The 10,928-nt window shown below is 48.1% G+C and overlaps 1 protein-coding gene across 1 annotated transcript; it reads left to right on the forward strand.

Annotated features, from left to right (window-relative positions):
• The first annotated feature begins 775 nt into the window (after positions 1-775).
• SOX4 (SRY-box transcription factor 4) lies at positions 776-5,786 on the forward strand. The gene has a single exon (XM_039462643.2). The coding sequence runs from the start codon at positions 1,633-1,635 to the stop codon at positions 3,046-3,048; it is 1,416 nt and encodes a 471-aa protein (XP_039318577.1). The 5' UTR covers positions 776-1,632; the 3' UTR covers positions 3,049-5,786.
• Positions 5,787-10,928: the final 5,142 nt, after the last annotated feature.

Here is a 10,928-nt window from a genome sequence, read left to right on the forward strand (position 1 = left end):
AATTATGGAGCACTGCCTAATGTGTTTCAAGGGAAAGCTCCTCTGTTTGGGCTATCCAGGATTTACAGGGAGTTTAAATCTTTAAATAACCATAGTTGACCCTTGTTCGGTTAAGAGAGTAAGCAATTATTGCAGAGTCCTCTTCCCTGCCTTCAACAAACAGCACAAAACGGTTCTGAAGGGATTTACACAATACATCAACATCTGTGCTGTACCTAGAGTTGTTAAAATAATTGTGATGACAGGTGTCTAGGTGCCACTTTCTTAATGGTTTTCAATATCCATTGATTTATTGTTGTGGCTTTCTCGTCCCGTTTACAGCTTTGGCTTTAAGAAAGAGCCGGGGAACAGATTTTGCAGAGAGGCTGATTCTTTATTCCAACGCTGAAAAGAACTAATAAAAATAATCACTTGGCTTTTAAGCAGAAAGCTTCCATTTACAGTATTTCACCCTTACCCCGCCCCCTTCCAAGCCCCTTGTTATCTAACATAATGGTTAGAATACATTTCCGTCTCTCCCCTTAATAATTTCATGCATTAACATCCCTTTCACACACTAAACACACACACGCACGCGCGCCCGCGCGCGCGCACACACATACACACACACACACACAGCAAAAGGAAAAAAGAGGCAGCAGAAATCTCAGCTGTACTTCTAGCCCTTTTAAAAAGTTTGCTCTGTAAATTGGAATGAGGTCAGATTTGGAGCTTCTCATTGCACGCGGAGATTATTATTGCATCGGGTTCCAAGCCAATGGGAAGCCCGGGGGAGGGGCTTGGCATGAGGAAGCGTTGGTTACAGCGGCTGATTGGCTGCAGCCGAGACTGTGAAAGGATAAAGAGGCGCGAGGCGGAATTGGGGTCTGCTCTAAGCTGCAGCAAGAGAAACCGTGTGTGAGAGGAAGAGGCCTGTCTCGCTCTCGGGTCTCTAGTTCTTGCACGCTCTTTAAGAGTCTGCACTGGAGGAACTCTTGCCATTACCAGCTCCCTTCTTGCAGAAGGGAGGGGGAAACATACATTTATTCATGCCAGTCTGTTGCATGCAGGCTTTTTGGCTTCCTACCTTGCAACAAAATAATTGCACAAACTCCTTAGCGCCGATTCCGCCCACAGAGAGTCCTGGAGCCAGAGTCTCTTTTGCTTTGCATGGTAGGAGAGGGACTAAGTGGTAGAGACTATGTCGCTTTCCTGAGCTACCGAGAGCGCTCGTGAACTGGAATCAGCTGCTTCAGGGGGAAAAACACACACACACACACGCACACACAAGCACACGACTTGCCTGGGAGGCCGCGAGAAACTTGCATTGGAAGCTTCAGCAACCAGCATTCGAGAAACTCCTCTCTACTTTGGCACGGTCTCCAGACTCAGCCGAGAGACAGCAAACTGCAGCGCGGTGAGAGACTCTCCAGCCTGGGAACTATAACTCCTCTGCGAGAGGCGGAGAACTCCTTCCCCGCATCCTTCGGGGACTTTCCTCTCCTCGCGCTCCTCCGCCCCTGCGAGGAGTTGAGGGGCCGGTTCGGCCGCCGCTCGGCGTGCGCTTGGCCCGGGGAGCCGGGAGGGCCCGGCGATCGCGCCGCGGCCGCCGCGAGGGTGTGAGCGCGCGTGGGCGCCCGCCGAGCCGGGGCCATGGTGCAGCAAACCAACAATGCCGAGAACACGGAAGCGCTGCTGGCCGGCGAGAGCTCGGACTCGGGCGCCGGCCTGGAGCTGGGCATCGCCTCCTCCCCCACGCCCGGCTCCACCGCGTCCACGGGCGGCAAGGCCGACGACCCGAGCTGGTGCAAGACCCCGAGCGGCCACATCAAGCGGCCCATGAACGCCTTCATGGTGTGGTCGCAGATCGAGCGGCGCAAGATCATGGAGCAGTCGCCCGACATGCACAACGCCGAGATCTCCAAGCGGCTGGGCAAACGCTGGAAGCTGCTCAAAGACAGCGACAAGATCCCTTTCATCCGAGAGGCGGAGCGGCTGCGCCTCAAGCACATGGCTGACTACCCCGACTACAAGTACCGGCCCAGGAAGAAGGTGAAGTCCGGCAACGCCAGCTCCGGCTCCTCGGCCGCCGCCGCCTCCAAGCCGGGGGACAAGGGAGACAAGGTCGGTGGCAGCGGCGGGGGCGGCGGCGGCGGCGGCGGCGGCGGCAGCGGCCACGCGGGGGGAGGCGGCGGCGGGGCGAGCGGCGGCGGCGCCCCCTCCAAGCCCGCGCAGAAGAAGAGCTGCGGCTCCAAGGCGGCGGGCGGCGCGGGCGGCGGGGGCGGCAAACCGCACGCCAAGCTCATCCTGGCGGGCGGCGGCGGCGGGAAAGCGGCAGCCAACGCCGCCTTCGCCGCCGACCCGGCGGGGGCCGCCGCCCTGCTGCCCCTGGGCGCCGCGGCCGCCGCCGACCACCACGCGCTGTACAAGGCGCGGACTCCCGGCGCCCCGGCCTCCTCGGCGGCCTCGGCCTCCGCCGCGCTGGCGGCCCCGGGCAAGCACCCGGCGGAGAGGAAGGTGAAGCGCGTGTACCTGTTCGGCGGCCTGGGCGCGGCGGCGGCGTCCCCCGTGGGCGGCGTGGGCGCGGGCGCCGACCCCAGCGACCCCCTGGGCCTGTACGAGGAGGGGGGCGCGGGCTGCTCGCCCGACGCGCCGAGCCTGAGCGGCCGCAGCAGCGCCGCCTCGTCCCCCGCCGCCGGCCGCTCGCCCGCCGACCACCGCGGCTACGCCAGCCTGCGCGCCGCCTCGCCCGCCCCGTCCAGCGCGCCCTCGCACGCGTCGTCCTCGGCCTCGTCCCGCTCGTCGTCGGCCTCCTCCTCGGGCTCCTCGTCCTCCGACGACGAGTTCGAAGACGACCTGCTCGACCTGAACCCCAGCTCAAACTTTGAGAGCATGTCCCTGGGCAGCTTCAGCTCGTCGTCGGCGCTGGATCGGGACCTGGATTTTAACTTGGAGCCCGGCTCCGGCTCGCACTTCGAGTTCCCGGACTACTGCACGCCCGAGGTGAGCGAGATGATCTCGGGAGACTGGCTGGAGTCCAGCATCTCCAACCTGGTGTTCACCTACTGACGGGCGCGCGGGCAGGGAGGAGGAGGGCCGGGGGGTCGGAGAGGAGAAGAAAGAAAAAAAGAAAAAGAAAAAAGAAACGAAAAGGACAGACGAAGAGTTGAAAGAGAAAAGGGAAAAAAAAAAAAAAAAAAAAAAGGAAAAGAAAACAAAGTGAGCAGGGCTGGCTGCTGCCGCGTCCCCGTCGTCGGAGAGGAGCGCGGCGGCGTTTTGGACCCGCGCTCCCATCCCCCACCTTCCCGGGCCGGGGACCGACCCTGCCCAGCCGGAGGGACGCGGGGGAGGCGGAGGGTAGACAGGGGCGACCTGTGATTGTTGTTATTGATGTTGTTGTCGATGGAAAAAAAAAAAAAAAAGCGACTTCGAGTTTCCTCCCCTTTGCTTGAAGAGACCCCCTCCCCTTCCAACGAGCTCCCGGACTTGTCTGCGCCCCCAGCGAGAAGCCGAGTTAGTTTTCTAGAGACTGAAGGAATCTCCCCTTTTCCCGCATCACCACCGTGGTTTTGTTTTATTTTGTTTCTTGGTCAAGAAAGGAGGGGGAGAAACCAGCGCGCCCCCTCCCCCCCCCCGCCCTTTAAAAAATGCCTGATGAAGATGGAAGGCTCCGGGGTGACGAATTTGGCCGATGGCTGATGGTTTGGGGGAGCGCCGGGACTGAGAGACTCCACGCAGGCGAATTCCCGTTTGGGGCTTTTTTTTTTTTTTTTTTTTTTTTTTTTCTCTGTTTTTCTTTCCCCCCTGCCCCCTCTGCAGCCGGAGGAGGAGATGTGGAGGGGAGGCGGCCAGCCAGTGACCGGCGCTAGGAAATGACCCGAGAACCCCGTTGGAAGCGCAGCGGCGGGGGCCGGGGGCGGGGGCGCGGAGAAGGACCCGAACTGGAAGGGGGTTCACGGTCAAACTGAAACGGATTTGCACGTTGGGGAGCAGGCGGCGGTGGCTGCTGGGCCTCCGCCTTCTTTCTACGTGGAATCAGTGAGGTGAGACTTCCCAGACCCCGGAGGCGTGGAGCAGAGGAGACTTTGATGTGGTACAGGGGCAGTCAGTGGAGGGCTAGTGGTTTCGGAAAAAAAAAAAAAAAAAGAAAAAAGAAAAAAAAAGGGTTTTTTTCTTCTCTTAATCGGAATCGTGATGGTGTTGGATTATTTCACTGGTGGGGTTAATATAGCATGTTATCCTGTCTATCTTTTAAAGATTTCTGTATAAGACTGTTGAGCAGTTTTTAAAATAGTGTAGGATAATATAAAAAGCAGATAGATGGCGCTATGTTTGATTCCTACAACGAAATTATCACCAGCTTTTTTTCATTTTTAACTCTTTAAAGGATTCAAACGCAACTCAAATCTGTGCTGGACTTTAAAAAAACAATTCAGGACCAAATTTTTTCTCAGTGTGTGTGTTTATTCCTTATAGGTGTAAATGAGAAGACTTTTTTTCCTTCACCGATGCTCCATCCTCGTGTTTCTTTTTCCTTGTAAATGTGATCAGATGCCATTTTATATGTGGACGTATTTATACTGGCCAAACATTTTTTAATTTGTCCCTTTTTTGCTTTCTTTTTACTGCCTTTCTTTCTTCCTTCCTTTTCTTCCTTTTCCTTTTTTCTTTTTTTTTTTTTGTTTTTTTTTGTTTTTTGGTTTTTGGGTTTTTTTTTTCGGTTTTTTGGTAGTTGTTGTTACCCACGCCATTTTACGTCTCCTTCACTGAAGGGCTAGAGTTTTAACTTTTAATTTTTTATATTTAAATGTAGACTTTTGACACTTTTAAAAAAAACAAAAAAAGACAAGAGAGATGAAAACGTTTGATTATTTTCTCAGTGTATTTTTGTAAAAAATATATAAAGGGGGTGTTAATCGGTGTAAATCGCTGTTTGGATTTCCTGATTTTATAACAGGGCGGCTGGTTAATATCTCACACAGTTTAAAAAATCAGCCCCTAATTTCTCCATGTTTACACTTCAATCTGCAGGCTTCTTAAAGTGACAGTATCCCTTAACCTGCCACCAGTGTCCACCTGTCGACCCCCATCTTGTAAAAAGGGGAGGAGAACTAGCCAAACACTGTAAGCTTTTAAAAAAAAAAAGTTTCAGAGGAAATACTGTTCTGTCCAGAGGCTTTAAAACTGGTGCATTTTCAGCAAAAAGGGATTCTGTAGCTTTAACTTGTAAACCACATCTTTTTTGCACTTTTTTTATAAGCAAAAACGTGCCGTTTAAACCACTGGATCTATCTAAATGCCGATTTGAGTTCGCGACACTATGTACTGCGTTTTTCATTCTTGTATTTGACTATTTAATCCTTTCTACTTGTCGCTAAATATAATTGTTTTAGTCTTATGGCATGATGATAGCATATGTGTTCAGGTTTATAGCTGTTGTGTTTAAAGATTGAAAAAAGTGGAAAACATCTTTGTACATTTAAGTCTGTATTATAATAAGCAAAAAGATTGTGTGTATGTATGTTTAATATAACATGACAGGCACTAGGACGTCTGCCTTTTTTAAGGCAGTTCCGTTAAGGGTTTTTGTTTTTCAACTTTTTTTTGCCATCCATCCTGTGCAATATGCCGTGTAGAATATTTGTCTTAAAATTCAAGGCCACAAAAACAATGTTTGGGGGAAAAAAAAGAAAAAATCATGCCAGCTAATCATGTCAAGTTCACTGCCTGTCAGATTGTTGATATATACCTTCTGTAAATAACTTTTTTTGAGAAGGAAATAAAATCAGCTGGAACTGAACCCTAAATCTTGACTTTTGTCATTATTATGCTCAATGCCTAAGATTGGAAGGGCCCTACGGTATCTAGACACTACACAATCTGCCTTAGCTTTGAAGAAAATAAGTTCTCAGAGGAGGCTTGTCAAATGCCACCTTATTGAGGAATATTAAGTGTCTCTTGGCCAGATTTCTCCTGAGCCGGCAATGATGGCATCAGATGGGTATGTGTCCACTCTACATACGCTTTCTAGGAATTTTCCGAGTTTACCGTATTTTAAAACGCCCTTTGTCTTGGAATCTGAAAAAGAGGGGGAGGGGCGACGTGGACAGAGTTCTTCACAGATGAAACTGGCTAGCTGATCTTTTTATGAACTTGGAGCTGCTTTCTCCTTGACTTGCCCATGCTTACCTCTAGCGATAGCTAGAATTGGTTTCCATGCGCTAAGGACAAATAAGCTGTTAAAATTGTCAGTAGATTATACAGGAGAAGGCTTTCACCGATTATCAAATGCAAAAGGTGTGTGCATTTTTTGTCCTCAAGCAGCAGGGTTGCTGTGGCGCTCAAGTCTCCGTTTTCTGCCGTGCCCAACAATGAGAACTGCCGCAGTAAGGGTGACCTGGAGAAGCTGGCTCCCCGTGGGCTCAGAGGAAAGCCTCCTCTCTCAAAATAGCACTGATTTTTTGGCCGCTGGAGATTTATGGTTTTTTCTAAGAATCAGGCAGGATTATTGAGACTATGCAAGAAAAGTACTTAGATTTCTTAAGACCCATTACTACTGGGTTTCCAACATACAACTTGCTAAGTGCCACTATTTCCTGTTTATTTTGAGGGTTAACCATTCCTATTAACTAACAAAAGCCATCTTTACTTCCAAATGTCTGTTAATTTAAAAAGTATCTTTTACGAGTTTTGAGTTTTTCAGGACTGGAGAGGAGGGGTTAATAAGCAGGAGTGTTTGGAAATCATCCCTTATTCATTTGGATTGCTTGTAGATAAGGGAGTATTCATCCTGGAAGGTACACCTGGAAAAAGAGATCTTTGAAGGGGCTTTTGTGGTTGTGAAATGAAAAGCAATAATCCACCCCCTAAAACCAATATAACTTTTGTTTCAGTATAACTCATCTCTTAAAGATAGATACCAGTTTTCTACATTTTTTTTTTCCTGTATGGTGCTCATATATTTAGTTTTGATTGCATTTGGGTTCTGCAATTAGAATTCTACTTTTTAAAATGATCTTAGAGCAACATGGCATCTTAAGTTTCTTCAAAGATCTTTGTAAAAGAAAGAACTCTTCTTTAGAAAAGGGCTTTTAAGTTGAATTTTCATCACAGTGATACGATTGTTTAGCTTTTTTCAGATCTAAGATATCAATACCTTGACTAAATGAAGTCTAAATGATGCATTTTTTAAATGATACTTTTGAAATATTTTTTTATTTCAGGTTTCTCCTGCTAGAACTGTTTCTTTTCTCTTGACTCTCCATGTAAAAGCAGATGCTTTAAATATTTCCTTTAAGAATTTTGAGAGCATTGGTTTAAAAATAAAAGCTGAAATGTGTGTGTCCTTTCTGGCAGGTGGTAAACGTAAGAAGCATTTTCGTACAATGTCTTTCCTCTAAGTCAGCTTTCATTCCTAAGGGATACTTACATGTTGGGTGCTATAGGCATAATAAACCTGAGACACCAAACAGTTTAGCATGATTTTTTTCTTACAGATAATTTGGTTCAATAGAAAAGAAGTTTCAGATTTTCTTTTAAGACTATCAGACAATTGCTTCTAGCCCAGTGCTTCATCAGAAACGTGAGTCAGTGATACACGCTTAAGCAAGTTTTTTCAGTTCCTAGTTGAATCCCTTTTAAGTGCCAAGAAAAAAAGGGAAAAGCGTGTAAGCTGAGAGGGTGGGCCCAGCACCTGGAAAGGCTTTTGGGGTTTGTGTTTACCCTGCTCTTGGGGGTGGGTATTAGGGAAGCTAAGGGAGGAGCTAAGGAATTCTGAGAAAAGCAAGAAAGCAAAGGGTTAAATGGACATCTCCATTGACCCAGGGTTTCCTGTGTGTGTAGGGTATGCGCAAATTGGAAGACAGGGTCTGGGAAATGCTATGGGCCAGAATGCTTAATCATAAATCTAACACACATTTAGGGATCCCAGGGAAGTATTTGAGGAGATACAAACGTATAAAAAAAGAAAAAGAATTTTAAGAATACAAAAGCTGTCGACCCATTTGGATTTCTCAGAGTGTAAGGTTGGTATGCTTTATTTCTCTTTCTGGTGGTTTTGTGTTTTATGCCTCCCCTGGCACCCCTCCTTTAAGGCCTACAAAATCTCTCTCTAACCCGTATTCACTAGGGCTTACCCCTACCACTCTGTTTCATTCTGGGCAATGGTATCTCCATATGCATTTCTCTTTTTTTGAGACAGAGTTTCGCTCTTGTTGCCCAGGTTGGAGTGCAATGGCATGATCTCGTCTCACCACAACCTCCACCTCCTGGTTTCAAGCGATTCTCCAGCCCTCAGCCTCCGAGTAGCTGGGATTTACAGGCACGCGCCACCACGTCCTGCTAATTTTGTATGTTTAGTAGAGACAGGGTTTCTCCCTGTTGGGCAGGCTGGTCTCGAACTCCTGACCTCAGGTCATCTGCCTACCTCAGACTCCCAAAGAGCTGGGATTACAGGCGTGAGCCACCATGCCCCACTCCATACGCATTTCTCGATTTTCACCATTATTTCAAAGCTAAAGTGGAGGGGTGGGAAGAAAGCCAGCTCCAGGCATCTGCATGGTGTTTCAGGCTGTGCCAAGTGCCTTCCGCCATTCCCTTTGCCCAGGATAAAGTACAGAATTCACACGCTGCTCTTCAAGGCCCAGCACAAAAGGGTTTTAGCCCACCTTTCCAGTTCTTCCAAATTGCCATATAACCAAACTGCTCTTTCGTGAAAGACTAGAATTCTTGAAGGACAGCAACTAGGCTTTGGACGCTTTTTGTATTCCCCAGTTGGCTTTCCGTACTTCTTTTCACATCATAAATGCTAAATTCTTATTTGTCGACTGAACATTTACATTGTTTCCATGGGGCCCTAAGAGCTTCCAACATGTATTTGCATTTTGTGCTGCCTGTGGTAAATACCAGCGCTGGATTTCCTGAAAACCTGGGTTAGAATGCTGCCTCCGAGACCAATAAGATGGAGGGCCTTGGACAGATTTCTCAGCCTCTTTAGGTTTCCATGTTTTAAAGTGTTATATGGAAAGAGCTATCTGATGTAGATAGCTGTTGTGAGAACAGAGTGAAGTGGCACGTGTGGGATGCGTCGGAATGCCTGGCCTACCACATGGGCCCCTGAAGTGCTAGATGCTGACTTCATGGGTAGTTTTAAAAAGCTAATGTGGCCAGGCACGGTGGCTCACGCCTGTAATCCCAACATTTTGGGAGTCTGAGGAGGGTGGATCAGGAGATCGAGACCATCCTGGCCAACATGGTAAAACCCCATCTCTAGAAAAATACAAAAATTAGTTGGGTGTGGTGGCATGTACCTATAATCCCAGCTACCCAGGAGACAGAGGCAGGAGACTGGTTTGAACCTGGGAGGCGGAGGTTGCAGTGAGCCAAAATCACGCCATTGCACTCCAGCCTGGCAACAGAGCTTGAGTCCGTCTCGGCGGGGGAAGAAAAAAGTAAAGCCTAACACAGTGGCAGCAACATAGAAGTGCTTTAAATTCGAAAAATGAATCTGAATCGATGCTTCTCTCACTCTGCTACATGAATCCCCAGGATCAGAATTACCTAGAGAGTCTTGTTAAGGTTAGCGATTAAACCGATCGCCAGCCCCAGTCAGACTGTAGGGATGGGGCCTTAATGAGTCCCCCCATAGATTTCCAGTGCTCACTGAAGTTGGGCAATCAGTACCCTCACTGTATTTTAGTATATTCTCCCAATAAGTATGCAGGCAAGGGATTATGACGTCCTCATTGTTTTAACACGGAAAAGTTGAGTTGAGAATGGCCCAGTGACTGATCTGAGGTCACAAGGTCAGAAGTGCCAGAAAGGGTATTGGAACTCCGTCTCCTGAGCCCTAGAATCAGCCAGAACTTATTTCTCTAAATAGATGTCTTTTCCCTTTTTACCCAAGGCTTGGTCCCTTAGCAGAAATGAGCAGTCTCTGCACGTCCCTCAGCCCTCTGACTCGCTGTCCGTTTTCCCAAGGGTGCTCTCCCACCATCCTAGTTGAAAGTGTAAGTTTAGGCCACGCGTGCTGGTGGCTCACACTTCTAACCCCAGCATTTTGGGAGGCTGAGGCTGGTGGATCACCTGAGCTCAGGAGTTCGAGACCAGCCTGACCAACATGGTGAACTCTTGTCTCCACTAAAAATACAAAGAAATTGGCCAAGTGTAGTGACACATGCCTGTAATCCCAGCCTCTTGGGAAGCCAAGGCAGGAGGATCGTTGGAACCTGGGAGGTGGAGGTTGCAGTGAGCTGAGATTGTGCCCTTGTACTCCAGCCTGGGCGACAAGAGTGAAAATCCATCTCAAAAAAAAAAAAAAAAAAAAAAAAGTAAAGTGTATGTTTAATTAGCCAAGTTAATACATATATATTCCAGTTAAACAAATGTGTGCTAAAAGATGAACCCATGGAGGGATTTTTGGAAGAAGCAGCATCCAACGCAGAGGAGAGCAGAAATGATATAAATACAGTGCCTGGAACTTCTGGTTTGTTCTTTAAAAGGCAGAGCTTCCTGCAAGTGAGAAAATTGGAAATTATTCAGAGCACACTCAGCCTTTATAGAGAGGGCTATCGTCTACCCGCTATATCCTAATGAGATTGATTGACCGTTGGCTACAGTTAACTTCAGGGTTTTATGGTTTCCTGCAAGTGTTGTTTTCCTTCTCTACGTTAAAAAGAAGAAGAAGAAGGAAAAAAAAAAAAAAACTCTCACATCACTAAACGGTATTTCCCAGGGGGCTGTGTGACGAGGCTGCTGCCTTTGGGTTTGGGCCTTAGCTAACAATGCACCTCTATGTGCGTGTGTCTGTGGACGCAGGTGATAGTAAATTTAGCCCGTTTTACTTTCTTCCGACAGTTTCAATTCAGGACAATTGGTTTATGGGGTACCGCCCAACAAGCCAGGCCTAAGTCATGCCATGGCAAGAAGTTTCTGGTAGGGCCTTCCTTTAC

This window comes from Saimiri boliviensis, chromosome 4 (genome assembly GCF_048565385.1).
Source record: "Saimiri boliviensis isolate mSaiBol1 chromosome 4, mSaiBol1.pri, whole genome shotgun sequence".
NCBI classification, from domain to species: domain Eukaryota; kingdom Metazoa; phylum Chordata; class Mammalia; order Primates; family Cebidae; genus Saimiri; species Saimiri boliviensis.